This window comes from Fusarium keratoplasticum, chromosome 4 (genome assembly GCF_025433545.1).
Source record: "Fusarium keratoplasticum isolate Fu6.1 chromosome 4, whole genome shotgun sequence".
Lineage (NCBI taxonomy): Eukaryota > Fungi > Ascomycota > Sordariomycetes > Hypocreales > Nectriaceae > Fusarium > Fusarium keratoplasticum.
Genome location: NC_070532.1, coordinates 3,443,004 through 3,458,070, shown reverse-complemented (window position 1 = coordinate 3,458,070; position 15,067 = coordinate 3,443,004). Strand labels below are relative to the sequence as shown.

The 15,067-nt window shown below is 53.9% G+C and overlaps 3 protein-coding genes across 3 annotated transcripts; 2 read left to right on the top strand and 1 right to left on the bottom strand.

The window, feature by feature from the left end:
• Positions 1–451: 451 nt before the first annotated feature.
• Positions 452–3,837, top strand: NCS57_00611900 (Zinc-ribbon-16 domain-containing protein; the record flags this gene model as incomplete). Its single annotated transcript, XM_053056017.1, has 5 exons — positions 452–1,031; positions 1,093–1,713; positions 1,765–2,343; positions 2,400–2,492; positions 2,543–3,837. 5 exons carry the CDS (start codon positions 452–454, stop codon positions 3,835–3,837), a joined length of 3,168 nt encoding a protein of 1,055 aa, XP_052914972.1.
• A 548-nt stretch (positions 3,838–4,385) lies between these two features.
• On the bottom strand, positions 4,386–8,226 carry NCS57_00611800 (Protein kinase domain-containing protein; the record flags this gene model as incomplete). Its single annotated transcript, XM_053056016.1, has 3 exons — positions 4,386–4,660; positions 4,717–8,130; positions 8,193–8,226. 3 exons carry the CDS (start codon positions 8,224–8,226, stop codon positions 4,386–4,388), a joined length of 3,723 nt encoding a protein of 1,240 aa, XP_052914971.1.
• A 4,430-nt stretch (positions 8,227–12,656) lies between these two features.
• Positions 12,657–14,711, top strand: NCS57_00611700 (uncharacterized protein; the record flags this gene model as incomplete). The annotated part of the gene is made up of 1 exon (XM_053056015.1): positions 12,657–14,711. One exon carries the CDS (start codon positions 12,657–12,659, stop codon positions 14,709–14,711), a length of 2,055 nt encoding a protein of 684 aa, XP_052914970.1.
• Positions 14,712–15,067: the final 356 nt, after the last annotated feature.

Sequence of the window (15,067 nt, the reverse complement as noted above, 5' to 3'; positions counted from 1 at the left end):
CGTCAGGTCAGTAGTATCTTATCAGTACTTTCCAGATTCGGATTAGCGCCCTGCGTCCCAAGTGTGGAGAAGGTGCGCTCTGCCATGTGAGCTGAGTGGAAGGTACCTTACCCAGCATCCATACTCCATACTCCCACCTACACCACACAAACCATCATGAGTCTCATTTCTTGATGTCAATGGCACCCAATCGCCGCTCTCTAAGAGAATAATTATTTTTATCGCAGTTTTGGATACCCTTTCACATTGGGCTTGCTCTCAAAGTTCAGCTCAAAACACTCACACACTCGGCACCTGACTCGGGAAGCTCACTTCAACCTCACCTTCAAGTCCAGCCTTCAAGCCGCAACCGCTGGCATTACCCTCCTGGAGATACCGCTCATAAAGAGTTTCATCGTCAATTCACATGCTCGCGTGGGAGGCCCCCTCGCTGGGCTGATCAGTCTCCGCCATGGACCGCCCAGAACCAGGGCTCGTCAAATGGTCATCCAATCCTTCATGGGACAACTTCATCCACATCAACCTCCAGCACCGTGTTGTCCAGGTCTATGAGCCCGTTGGACACGCCAGGGCAGGACGATTTGACTACAAGAAACTCAACCGTCACGATGACTTCCCTCCGCTCACTACTTATGACTGGTCACCCACCAACCCTGGCCTTCTTGCCGTCGGCACTGGGAGCGGTATTGTGAACCTGTTAAGGATCGACGATGGATCCAATGCATACGTTGAGCTGGGTCTCAAGATGTCTCGCACGTGTCAGGCTGTCGCATTCAACACCACAGGCCTATTAGCTGTTGGCCTTGACCGCGTTCGGATGGACCAATGTCTTCATATCTGGGATGTTAGCCGCCTGTCTTCGCTTGACAAGAACACACAGGGTTTTCCATCGGATGCCACCAATATTTCAGACCCCAAGCATCGCCTTGAACCAAGTGTGTCTGTATCTAGTATCAAGTTCTTTGAGGACAGCCCCCAGACGCTCGTGGTGGGCATCAAGGCCCAAGGACTTCGCATACATGATCTTCGCGGTAAGATTCTAAGAATCAATGTTGAGTTTATCCAGCTAATCTAGATGTCCTTTCTCATCAGATCCGGGCAGTGTTGTTACATTTCAGACCAAATGCAACAACAACCTCACGATTGATTATGCTGATCAAAACTACTTTGCATCATCCGCCCTGGACCATCCCGGTGTCATGATCTGGGATCGGCGCGCAACCACGAGGCCTGTGGCTGCTCACTCTTACCTACAGGCGGTTGATGAAGATGACCTGCCTTGGGGAGGAGCTCTGCGTCTTGACCGAGTGATCGAGACAGATTCCGACCCCTTCTTAGCAGATGGCAAGTATTCTCTTGTCAGATCCCTACGTTATTGTCGCGACCACCGAGGCCTCCTGGCCGTATTGTCGCGTACTGGTCAGCTCAAGGTATTAAAGACCAACAAAGAAACCCCGTCGGCCAGCTCTAGCGGCCCAGAGCTCCTCCAGGTCCAGAAATCTTATGAGATGGATGTCTCATATGTCGAAACATCAAGGAAGAATGATCGTATAGTCGCCTTTGACTGGGTGACATTGAGCTCTCCTGTTCTTCGCCCACGACTTCTTGTTCTACGAGCAAATGGAAACTTTGAGATCTTGGAGCAGCCATCCCATACGTCAGATCACGTCTACAAGCTTGTGCCCTGGCAAGCACCGCATCGTGGCCTTGAAGGTACGTCGATTCGATTCTTCATCTAGCTTGCGGAACCTGACCCTATACTAGAAGGAGCTCCCTACCACACCATGATGCAATTCGAACCATCCCAGGCTCCAGACATTCTGGGGCCTCTGCTCATGGAAGAGGCCCTGTCAGATGTCCCGCTCTTTGGACCAGAGAGCGCAAACGTTCGGGCAGACACCGAAGCTGCAATACAATCAAATACCCTTTCTTCCGTCTCGATAGAGAACGTCGGGGCAACTCTTTCGCCCTTGCCCGAGGCATTCCATGAAGCCTCTACTGTTGCTCCAAAGATAAGGGCCCTGCGCGCTTTTGTGAGGGACGAGTTCCAAGCTCCTAAATCAGCAAACGGTGTTAAGCCACGCGCCGGCGACACCAAGATCGTTCAAAGCCAGATGAGTGAGATGTCTCTAGCATCTGATAGCCTGGGCTCATGCCGTGAGATCCATGATGCGCTGTTGGCTTCGCTGGCGGAGGCGGAGGGACTCCCCAGGGAAGCACAAAACGTCATTGACCATACAATGCTCTTGCGTGCCAAGGAAAAGTATCTTTTCGATGCCGTCGCCAATAGAGACATTGTAGCAGATGACCCCTGGGTCAAGTATGTCTGGGATTGGATTGCAAGTAAGTCTGGTTTGAAGGGTTACATTGTATTCTATCAAATGCTGACCTCTCTCTAGCCGCAGAAGACACTGCTGATGATGGAGGTTTGATCCTTTCGAGCCTCGATCTCAGCTACTTGGGCGTTCACTCAATATGGACAAACAATCTAGGTTCGCACTCAATTTTGCTGAAGGCACTGCTTGATCTGACATGATTATAGGCCGTGATCCTTCAACTAGACTACCAGCCGGCACATCACCACCTGATCGATCAACCTGGGAGCGTTTAATCGGGTCCTTTTGTAAGAAGAACCACCTCCCCAAGTTTGACGGGAAAACCACCAAGTGGCCTTGTCATCGTCAGCTCTGTCTTGAGATATGCGGCTGGGGCGACTCTGAGAAGCACGATCCCAAGGGCCGCAACCGCAAGGCAGACCCTGAGTATCCCACCACCATCCATACCATGGCCGCTGCTCGAGCCTTGTTCACGGGTGACCACAAAGAGGCCATTCAGATCCTTAAAAAGGCCAGCACCGCGCACCCAGAGCTCTTGTTTGTGTCATTGGCTCTACAGCTCATGGGCCGTGGTGATAGCCAGCTCGCCAAGGAGCAATTGGACTTTGACGAGGCCGTAGCCTCCAAGACTGACCCCTATCTTCGTGCTATCTCGTCACTCATCGCGACCGGGGACTGGTCAGCCATCGCCAGCCAGCAATCCTTGCCCCTCTCTGATCGAGTCTATGTCGCCGTCCGCAACTTTGACGACGATCAACTTACCGCATGGCTTAACGACCAGGTCGCCCTAGCAGTAGCCGATGGCGACATCGAGGGTATCGTTCTTACAGGCATCTCGGAGACTCTGGTTGATATCTTTGCTCGCTACATACAAAAGTTCCACGACGTTCAGACCGCGGCCCTCGTCCTCTCCATCTGTGCCCCCCGTTATATCGACGACATCCGCTGCCGCGCCTGGCGTAACGCCTACCGAGCTCACCTTCAACGCCACAAGCTCTTCTTTCATCGCACAAAGTTCGATGTCGAGTCCACCAAACGCTCCAAGCGTGACGGAATCCCCAACCTCAAACCTCCCTCGCGACAGATCGCCCTCCGCTGCGTCTTCTGCGACGCCGAAACCTCGCTTGTCAACAACCACCAGCCGCCTCACCTTGGTGCTGGCACCTCGGCGCAGGGAGCTGCCGGCCCTTCATCGCTCGAGACGCGGAATCCGCTCCTTGCCACTAGCATCAACGCTGGTGTGAGCTGCCCCAACTGTGGCCGCCACCTCCCGCGCTGCGTCGTCTGCCTCGAGATTGTCGGCGTGCCGCGCTCCGACAAGCCCGAGGAGAAGGGCGAGGGCAGAATGGCAGGCCGATTCCCAACCTTTTGCCTACGCTGCGAACATGTCTTGCATCTAGATCACGCCAGGCAGTGGTTTGCTAGACATGTCGAATGCCCGGTACCCGAATGTCGTTGTCGTTGCAATTTCAGGGCAAACCCGGAGTTGAGTTATCATTAGCTAGAGAGAGAGGATCGAGTTTTGTTTTTGTGAATATTATATTGATAGCCACCACGCAATCATCTCTATTCACCATCGTTTCCCAAGTGAACATTCACTGTGTCACGTCACATGCTGTCTTGGTTGCTCTCTATCCACGAAATTCCAAGAAAAAAGAGACAAACCCTGCAATCAACTCCCATCATTTGCCATCCCAGACCCGTCAGCCCCTGATCCTGCTGGCTCATGTATAGTAGTAGTAGTAGTAACCCATCGAATCAAATATAATTCCTGTCAGAAAAGCGCCCTCTCTACCAACTCATCATCGTGCTCAGCCTTTCCTAGCTGAGATGGTCTTTTTCTCTTTTCTATCTTCATTTCGGCTTTCCAATCGAAACATTTCTAACCCACAAAACACATAAATGGAAGAAGGGGTTGGTCTTGTTGCTGGAGGAGGGGGTATCATGACCAAAAAAGAAGTTGCCAGTCGACGTAGGCCGACTCATTTGGCTGACCAGTAGTCGTCGTCATCGTCGTAGTTTCGTTCGAATGAGAGTAGGGTCCGGCTCTCATGAGGCGGCGTCAACCTGGCACCAGGGGTGATCCAGGACCTGGTTGATGTCGAAGCGGCCCGCGACGTCGCGGTTCAGCATGCCGCGGATCAGGTCGATGCTCTCCTCACTCATGGTAAAGGGGATACGCAGGTCGCGATCCATGATCTCGTCGATGCTGTAGAAGGGATTCTCCTTGTAGATGATGGTATACAGAAGGATGCCAAGTGCCCAGACGTCTTGCTCTGTACCACGATATGGCTTGCCAGCAAGAACTTCAGGAGCAGCATAATCTAGTCACAAGTTAGTCAGGTCATCAAGCCGATGTTAGGCTCAGGGGGTTGCGCACCAATCGTTCCTACAAAGACATCAAAAGGACCGCTCTTGATGTATGCAGCACTTCCGAAATCAATGAGCTTGATGTTGCCTTCCCCATCGAGGATCACGTTCTCATCCTTGATATCGCGGTGCACCACCCGAGCCTTGGTGTGCAGGTGATGTATGGCATTGGCTACTTGCACGAAGATGCTGCGGCACTCGGACTCCTCCATGTTGGTTCGCAGCTCAATGTAGTCAAACAGGTCCATGCCGGGCAGACCGTGGGGGGTCATCTCGATGTAGTAGTTTATGTCGTCCTCGAAGAAGCCCTGCATCTCGATGATATTGGGATGCTGGAACTCGGGTCTGCGGAGGTACTCGAGGACATGAATCTCCAGAGGCACAGTTCCCAGCTTGCGATCCCTGGTCCACGTGTCGACGAGGATACGCCGCTTGGTGACATACTTGAGCACAATCTTCTTACCTGACTGCTTATTTCGGGCTAGCTTCACTTGGCCGTACGCACCCTGGCCCATGTCCTCGAGAATCACATAGTCGTTGATGGTCTTCTTATGAGGGGGTTCAACGACCTTGGGGGGCGGGGGTGGTTCATCAACTTGGGGAGCAGGCTTTTGCTGGCCGGTGATCTTGGCAGCGGCACTGAGAGTGAGGTCCTTTAATTGCTTAGAGAGCGAGGTTGCCGCAACAAGCAGGTCCTTCCTGGGCGCCTCGTCGTCCGAGGTGATCTCTAGGGGAGTATGGGCCGGGGTCTGACCAGGAGATGGCTGGTGAAGGGGCGTTGCAGCTCCGGACCGGATAGGGGACTCGAGGTTGTTGAGGTTCGGCTGGGTGCCATGGAGATGGCGGGAGTAGGTAATCCACAGGGCATACACAATTTCTGAACGGGTCACTTCGAACGTCTCGTCGCCACTGCTCGGGTTGGCGTTATCCTCATCACTGCCTTCGACCACCGTCTCGTTGACCACGAGCGTCTTCTTTTCACTCTTGACTACGCGCATTTGAACGTCAACCTTCAGGTCTGATCCGTCGCGGTGCTTTGCGCGTAATCCGGCAGGATGAAGGAAAGCGGAGGCGGCATCAGGGCGATGCTCCTTAAGGGCGAGAAACGCGGATGCCTTTCTGAACCGGTGCTCAGGAACAACCATACCATCGAGCAGCTGAAGGCCGTCTTCTTCTATCAACGAGTCCAGGATCTTGTCGAAATCTGGGATGATGGTGTTGATGGACTTGCCATCCGCCTTTTCGAACCCAAAAAGCGCACCACAAAAGACCGAGTTGGAGCTTCGAATCTTGAGACCCTCTGGCTCGACCACCACGATTCCAGCCATGTGAGGGAACGTCGAGACACGGAGCTGTAGCTTGCCCCTGACTTGCTCAACAGTGCAAGGAATGTTGACGTTGGGCGAGTAAGGGCATGTGAAGAATCTTCGCCGTGTGGCCTGGGCGAAATCAATCTCTCCAGTATTGGGATCGATGCCCTGCCTGGGGATTCGTGGGATTAGTCTGGCGATATCGAACCCTGGAGTAATCGACTCGAAACCCCAGATTGGTAACGTGGATCCTGTCACCTCTTGGACGATGCCATCTTCATCTAGAGAAATGTGGGCTACGTCTTCGTGGATCTCTTCCAGAACCCAGATGAGGCCTACTCGCTTCTCCTTGACCCAAAGGCTAGCAGAGCCTGTTGCGCCATTGCGCTTCTGGATCGGCACAACGTCACCGCAGAGGAGTACTCCCCTCGATAATGTGTTTCGATGGTGTCCTCCACCACGGGTCTTTGGAGGACTTGGGTCACCACTGTGGACCGTTTGTGCGCGTCTCGCGGCGTAGCTCCGGGGCTGGGTTCTTGAGTTTGGTTTGCTCAAGAGCTGAGCTGTAATACCAGATCGGCCATTGAGTAGTGCTGAAGCTGCCGAGGCTGCCGGTGTTGCTTGTCCCGATGACACTTTGGCATCGGAGAATTCGTCCTCTGTCTTCTTGAGAAGTTTGCGCTCCAACCACGCCCGTCTCTCTTCCTGAACCACTTCCAGAATGCCCATCTTGCGCACTTCGGCTTTCGTCACGCCAAACACCAAGCAAGCCAGGTCGTTTGCCGCAATAATTGTCCACGGAGGCTTCACTTCCGTCGTAAAGATTGCTTGGGCGGCCGGAACCCATCGGTTTGTGTGTCCATGAACTGAGGGACCGAGCTGAGTAGGAAAGTTGGATGTTGAGGAGCTAGGCAGCGGCCCCAAAGACGGCGATGCCAATGGCTCTTGATACATGGGCTGGCCGGTCAAGAATGGCTGAGCCATAGTGTCTATCAACTTGTCTTGAACAGACACTGACATTATGTCTGTCATGGTTCGCTTCAGGTTCGTGGGTCGTGAAGGTGCAGGTGCAGGTTTGTCGACAGCGGCAAGAATTTCTTCCTCACCCGTCGGAGGTTTAATTGTTGTTGTTGACTCTGGGACACGATCAACCTCTGTCGGCTCAACAACATTAGCCTTTCTCGCCGTCTCAGTTCGTGATCGGCGAGTCATCGGCGCAGGAGACGTTTGTCGAGGCTGCGTCAAATCAGTGCTCGATACTCGAGGGTTAAAGTTCTTGTCGAAAACGTTGTCTTCCGAGGCTCCAGCAGGGCCCGTCAATGGGGCTGGTTGATAGAATTCATCAGGGTTTGGAAGATTTCCAGCTCTAATCAGCTGTGCTTGGGCGAGCAGGTCAAGCATGTTTTGAGTCTCAACATCACCACTGGCCCTGGCTTGAGCACTTGCAAGAGCCGCCTGTGACGAGTTCATGGGAAGACTATGGTCCTTCATGAACTCGATAGACCGCTTCAAGACATTGTGCCGGTTGTGCAAGAAGTCTTCGGACTGATTGGCAAAAGAGAACGAGTGCAGAGACTCGGAAGGAAAGCGTGAGAGATCCTCAGAGAAGCTAGGAGATGCCGGACCACCGGCCAGCGGCAGGTTGCCGGTGCTAGAGACCATGGCACTCATCGAGGTGGAGCGAGACAGAGTGGCTACGGAAGGGCTTCGAGACGAGGCTCGGGATCCCGGTAGTGTTGGGTTCCGGGACGGAGGACGTTGTTGTCTTATGCGGCGGAGGCCAGAAAGGCCTAGGCCATGCTCATGATCCGTCATGATGGGGGACCTGGGGTTGACATGGTGGTCAGCGGAAAACGTGCTGGGTTTGGCCGCCACACCCGGGCTGAGCGACACATGATTCCACTCGACGCACCTGGTGATGGCTTCAAGGTCAGCGGCAACCGCCGCCGCCGCAGACGCATCCAGCGACATTCGGACTCTACTACGATCTTGCTTCGGTGACGACTCGCTCGCGGAAACCAGGTTGCCGGTGCTACGGTTCTTGGGCAGGGAGAGCGACGTCGCCAGCTTTTCCCGTCCGCGTTGATGGTCGTCTCCCGTGTGATTTTCGGTGCCTGCGCAAGAGCGTCGTGGTCAGCTGCGGTGGGGGACGAGTCCAGAGGTAGGCAGGGCATACCATGATCAGGTTGTCCGCCATGCATCTGTAGCATAATTGGAGTCGGCCGAGAGAAGGCCGAAACCACAGGTCAGATGGTGAGAAAAGGGCTGCGAGAGAGGCGTGCTCTGAGGATGGCGGGGTTGAGCAGCAAATCTCGGTCGGCTGGGTCTGGTCGCCCAAAAGCTCCAACAAAATGGATCGAAGCCGTCGCCACTAAGGAGAAGTTGCTGTCATAGATTGTCTAGGAGAGAAGAGGACGAATCGAAGCAGACGCCAGCCGGTTTATCGAGGAATATTGATACTCCAGGGTTACGATTCGAGGGGTGGTGGCGGTCGGTGGACGGATGGGGTCTTGTTGTTGCTGGGTCTCAACCTGGCCTGGCTTGTGACCTAGGTGACAAAGAAAACGGTCGAGATCGGCGGATTGGACAAGGACGAGAGGCAGGCGGTCGAGTCGGTAAAAGATGATGTTGATGCTTGAAAAATAAGGGATGGATAAGTCGGCAATCGAGCCAGGGAATACGAGAAGAGGAACAGGCGCTGGACGTCTCAGTCGTAAGGCTCGCGGGAGGAGGGAGGATGGTGGGTTTGGTTTGAGGAGTAGCCCAGCCCGGGCAGGTAATTACACACTGGACGGCTCTAATTCATGGGGGTTGTGGTGGTTATCATAGGCTGCCCAAGAACAGAGTGATGGAGGCAAAGGGGCTCTCTGATTGGCTGTCATCCAAGCTACGGCTCCCCAAGGTCCCTGAACCCAGGGAGTTTGCGGCGATCACAGTGAAGAACCCCGGCAAGAAACCGACGCAAGCCTGGCCGGAAGCTACGAGTTTCCAATCCGCGTCTGCTGTCAGAGGTGCCCTTGTCCGTCTAGGATTCGAATGACGCCAGCAGCTGGAACCTCGAAGAAGATCATCAACTCCATGCGAAGCACCTCAGTCCCCAACGACCGGCATGTGCTACGCCAAGCCAAAGGGGGCGCTGGAGCTGGATTGCACCCTGAGATTGCGGTGCTACCTAAAATTTTTTGGTCCAATTTTCAATTGGGGATGAGGCTTGAGGCTCGTTGAATTTTTTGTCCTCTGGCTGGGTCCATCCATCCCCGGCCTGCGCGGGCTGTGAGACCAGACTCCGTCACCGACGGCCACTAGAGGGTGGGAGGAATAATAGCGTATCGGTTGAGTTGGCGGCCGGCCCACCTCACAGAGTTGAAGAGTGTGTCCAAGACTTTGATCCATGATGCTGCTCTTCTCCAAGATGACTCAACGATGGGAATAAACAACAGCACGTGAATCAATATTGCGTCGAAGCGCATGAGCTGCCCCTTGTTCCCACGGTAACTCAAAACCTAAATCAAGTTGTTGAATATTGTCGGCTGGTACAGTTCCTGCGTGGGACAAAGTAAACAGCCTCTGAGTGAGACCTCAACTTAGTCATCGACGGCAACACCAAATGAGGTCTAGCATCAAGGGCCCCCGACTCCCTAGAGGAACGGTTCATCGTCTTCGGGGTCTTGTGTCAAGCGGGAGTATCAATGTGAGTGAGATTACTTGACTGGCGATCACTTCGTCGTGTTACTGTCAAGACGCCCAAGGTTTCGCACATGAACCAGGAGAGAAAAATGCGCAAAATCGGGAGAAATGAGGGCAAAAAGCAACAGCATAGGAGAAGAGGAGCGAACTGTTCCCCTTTTGACGGCCACGTGGAGTTGGGCTTTGCAGTCAACGCCTCCTCGACCCATCCGAGATTGCCAATCGATTCGACTGGGAATCATTCAGCCAAGAGAACGGAGACTCTTGGATTGCGTCAGGGCCCACAGAAGGTTCTCCACCGACGAGAGATCAGCAGAATCAGAGAATAATGGTGAGGACCTACAACTGACTTCCCTTGCTATCATATTGAAGGGGGAAATACCAAGTCAGGGTCGGGGATACGGAGGACATAACTGGCATTCAGTTCTTGAGACATCCATCTTGCTGTCAACCTAATTCAAAGCCACCAGACCAAAAAGGTATTTGGCCATGGCTGTCATGAAAGCTCGATCAAAGGAGTTCGAAGTATCCATGTCCAGTAGCGGGATATCATTAAGACCCAGGTTTTTAGCCAAGGTAGAGCAGGCTGCAGATAGCGATCGATATAGGTAGCCTCAGAATCAGATATTGATCATCACAGCGTGACATAGTCATAAGACCAACCCATAGCTGCCAAAATGTCTCGCCAGGAGACACTAACTCAAACGAGGCACGCGACACCAACGGGTATCACAGCCAGAGCAGGCGGAATCGTTATCTCTGCTTCAGGCTGAGAGAAAAAGGGCGTGAATGGTTAACGATAACCAAGACACGAGGGCATATGACCCTGAGACCTGTCACTTGAGAGTCGGTGTCATCTCCAGGTGGGCGCCAAATCCGGGAACAAGACGTCTAGCGGTCCAAAAAGGGGACCAGAGGTGCATATGAAGCGCTGTCGACAAGTGACGCATGAGCAACTAGAATGTTTGTCTCTGACCGCGTTAACCGGCTTGGAGTTCATGCCTTCTTAAAGGCATCATGAGGTGCTTGAAAGCGATAAGAGATGGAGAAGAGCGATAACAACTCGTGGCGGGGTCAACGCTCCGGAGTCCCAAGGTGAGGGGCATTTTTGGCGGGGTTTTCTTCCCCGGGCTCTCGGCATCAAGGCCCGCGTCAACTGGAAGAGGAAGGAACAAGACCATGAGGCAACAAAGGCGCCCCAGGACGCAGGCCGCTATTCGACGGCCAGACGCAGCCACGCAAAGAAAACCCTCAGCCCAGCATTCTGTCGTGGACCGCGATCTTTCCCTCACTGGTCGGACGTTGTTCTGACCGCCTTCCAGAACCTGCATGCGGAGAAGCGGCTCCCATGGTTGGTCCATCGCGAGCTGGACCCTTGAGTCAGGGAACGTTTTGCCTACAGCTCTGGGTGTAAGGGCCCGAGGACCCCTTGGAACCTTGGGGGTCCTTTGGGGGGGACGTCTAGAACTGGGCGATCCGAGACAGGCACGCTCGGGTTCAAGGCCTCGACGCAACGGCGGGTAGCCTCTTGCAGTAACGATGATCCAGTGTAAGTGGTCTTTCTCACCAAAGTTTAAAGCGTGACCAAGAGCGGGATTAAGCAACAAAGCCACAATCTGGCGCCTTGGGCGAAATGGATGAGATGATGACCAGGAGAAATGGCATTTTTGGGTGATATCTTGCTAGGTACGGCGCAACAACCCAAAGACGGGTGCCACGCGGACACACGAGAGAGCAGCCTATGTTGGGGATGGCTCGGGTAAGATGGATGGATGGATGGAGGGTGGAGGCGATGCACACACCAGTGAAGGACCCCCTGAAAGAGAAGAGAGGATCCTTGAGTATGGGCTGGAGTGGCCTTGTACTGGACAATACCGATTGGCCTCCGGATCACCGCCCCGTTGGATTATTGGGAAATCTTGTCCGCTTCAGGGTTTGGGGTTGTCGTTTTTGCCTCATGTATCCCGCGATGTGATTCAAGGTCTCATTCCAGCCAGGACTCGCCGAAGCGCTACCAAGGTTCTTATCGATAGAGTCGACGCCATCCACCCCATCGGATTCCCATCGGTGATGGACTAGACGGATGAACTCGCTACAGCCGGAGCTCTGCCCGTACAGTAGCCGACCCCGCCGCCGCTGCAGCACGATAAGAACCTAGACGGTGGGGATTAGCGTGTGAGGCCGAGAAGCAGGGTCCTCCCCCTCCCACACCATGCATCCATCTAGGCTCTACTGTTAACTCGGACTCGGGCTCGGTAGGTGGTGAGTGGAAAGTCAAGTACGGGTGTGCTCCGGGGGCGCGGTTTCCAGCAGAAAAAAAAAAGGCTCCCGTCTTGTTCTTCATCTTCCTCCTCCTTCTTCTCCTCCATCCCTCTCTCGTTCCGGTGATCACGGTCATGTTGGTCCTCCCATGGGCATGTGCCTTTTACGCGCACCTCGACTGAACGCCCATCATCTCCTCCTGTCTCTCCTGGAAGATCTTACGCCTCGACCTCAAGTACCACAACGGCCCCGCTGACCACTCCCCCACCACCATCACCCCGTCGTCTGCTGATCTCGAGTCCCCCCTCCAAGAGACGTCGAGCTCGACAATTTTTTTCATCCTTCTCCCTTTCACGACAGTTTCATTCTTTTTATTGTTTGCATTTCCCATCGTCGGTGCCCTGTCACTTTTTGTATCCAAACCTAACCTCCGCGAACCGCCTGGCCATCCTCCGTCAACGTCCTTCGCTAGCGATGAGATAGAACAGCGTCCGCCTCAACAGCGACCGAGGAACGCACCAGCCACCCCCCGACCGACCGGCCTCGCTCGACCGACGAGTACAATTATCAGTGGTGGTATTTGTTCTTTTTGCCTTGAAGGCTTGTCAGCGCAGGAAACGCATCGGTTTTCTTTCACTTTTTTGGACTCATTTTCTTGCTTTGGTCTTGGTTGTCAGCAACCTCGAACACTATGGACGTACACGAGATAGCGTCTTCCGGCGCCGCGACGCCGGCCCTAGAAGGCGTATCCACTCCGCCAGTGCCGGACATGCCGGTCAAGGAGAAGAACCGTCACCGGCTGCTCCGACGGATTCAACGGATATCTTCATCACCTTCACTGACCAACTTGCGTCGCTCGAGGTCCGTTGGGAGCCCCTATAGCACACGAAGCACACTCTCGTGTGTTAGTCTCGCCGCTGTTGGCCCACCTCAGACCCCCCACAGCGTCCGATCTCCAACCCCACAATCATCGCCACTGGGGGTTTCCAACGCCTCGACATTTTATGCCCATTCTTCTGGGGAGTTTCCGTTTGAGAGCATCGAGAGTCAATTGGGAATCCGGAAGATCGACAATGGCACCCCGGTCACAACTCCAGGCACCGTGCCGCTCCCGTCTGATCTCAGGGTGAAGCAAGACGTCCGCCCCGGCATTAAGCCGATCCAGAAGCCACCCTTCCGTTTCTGGGAGAGGATGCCTTACGAGCTCCAAATTCACATCTTCTCCTTCTTCAGACCGAAAGAGCTGGTACGAACTTCTCGAGTCTCGAGGTCGTTCTACAAGGCCTGTTTCGATGGCCAACTATGGACATCTCTTGATGCCTCTGAGTTCTACCGAGAAGTCCCAGCCGAATCATTGGCCAAGATTATCGTCGCCGCGGGCCCTTTCATCAAGGACCTAAACCTGCGAGGTTGTGTGCAAGTTGAGCACTACAAGCGCACAGAGGTTATTGTCAAGGCGTGCAAGAACCTCATGAATGCAACCCTGGAAGGTTGCCAGAACTTTCAAAAGAATACGCTTCACAGCTTGCTGCGAAGCAACGAGAAGCTGGTCAGTCTGAACTTGACTGGACTGACGGCAGTTTCCAATACCTCTTGCAAGATTATTGCTGAATCTTGCCCCCAACTCGAGATTTTCAACATTTCATGGTGTGGCAGAGTGGACGCTCGAGGCGTCAAGGCGGTTGTTGAAGCTTGCCCAAAGCTGAGGGATCTCCGTGCCGGCGAGGTCGGAGGTTTCGATAATTTGGCTGCTGCAAAGGCCATCTTCAAGACCAACAACCTGGAGAGACTGGTTCTGAGCGGCTGCGCGGAGCTCACCGATGAAGCTCTCCAAGTCATGATGCACGGTGTTGAGCCGGAGATTGATATTCTGACCGACCAGCCAATTGTTCCTCCTCGAAAGCTTCGCCACTTGGATCTCAGCCGTTGTGCTCATCTCACAGACGCAGGTGTAAAAGCCTTGGGTCACCTTGTGCCAGATCTCGAGGGTCTGCAGCTCTCTGGCTGCAAGCTGTTGAACGACGATGCCCTCGAGTCCATTCTGGCTTCGACGCCTAGGCTAACGCACCTTGAGCTCGAAGACCTTGAGAATCTCACAAACTCGATCTTGTCCGAACATCTAGCCAAGGCGCCATGTGCTGACTCACTGGAGCACCTTTCCCTGAGCTACTGTGAGAATCTTGGTGATACGGGAATGCTACCGGTTATGGAACGTTGCACGAAACTCAGGAGTGTCGACCTGGACAATACCAGGATTAGTAACCTCGTCCTCGCAGAGGCAGCATCCATGGTTATGAAACGCTCCGAACGATCCATGAAAGCAGGAACACGGCCGGACCTCACTCTCCAGATGGTGGTTTATGACTGTCAGAATGTGACATGGGCGGGTATTCGAGAAGTTCTCTTCCGAAATACTCAAGTCAAGCCTGTCGCAGGCCAGAGCGGCAGAGTGAGCTACCCGACTGAGGTGATTGGATTGAAGTGTTTCTACGGCTGGCAGATGACGGTTGACGAGCACCAGAAGCGGGTTCTGCGGGGGGATCTTGCAGCCGCAGGCCGCTTAGAGAGGAGATGGGCAGATTACATGCAGGCTACCGAGGAAGCGGGCATGACAGGTGCGGGCTACCGGAGACGCAGGCGTCGAGCCCGGGAGGCCCAAGCCCTCCATATGGACGAGGAAGACGGAGGCTTGGGTCCCACGGGTCGCCGGAGGGCTCGCACACTCGGATCATGCTCTGTCATGTGAGCTTCCGATATGACTTATACAACAAGACCAGAAACTGCATGGAATGCGGGTTTGACACACAACAAACGTACATGGATGGGCTTTTTTCGATATTCAGGTCAACAAGGCGGTGTTCAATTTGGGATAGGCAAGCACTTGAACCTACTGGAGTTTTTCAGTGGGCGGCGTCAAGGTAGAACAAGGTATATGTGTTTCTCTGGGTGGTTTCCATACTGTTTGGCATTCACATCATGATGTCGGCGCAGATGTAGCTCAGGGGTTTCATCATGCTCAACGATGGTCATTCTGCATATTTGTATAGACGGTCGATTACATGAGAGCAATTCTAAGCTGGATATCTACAAGCCATTTCGGCA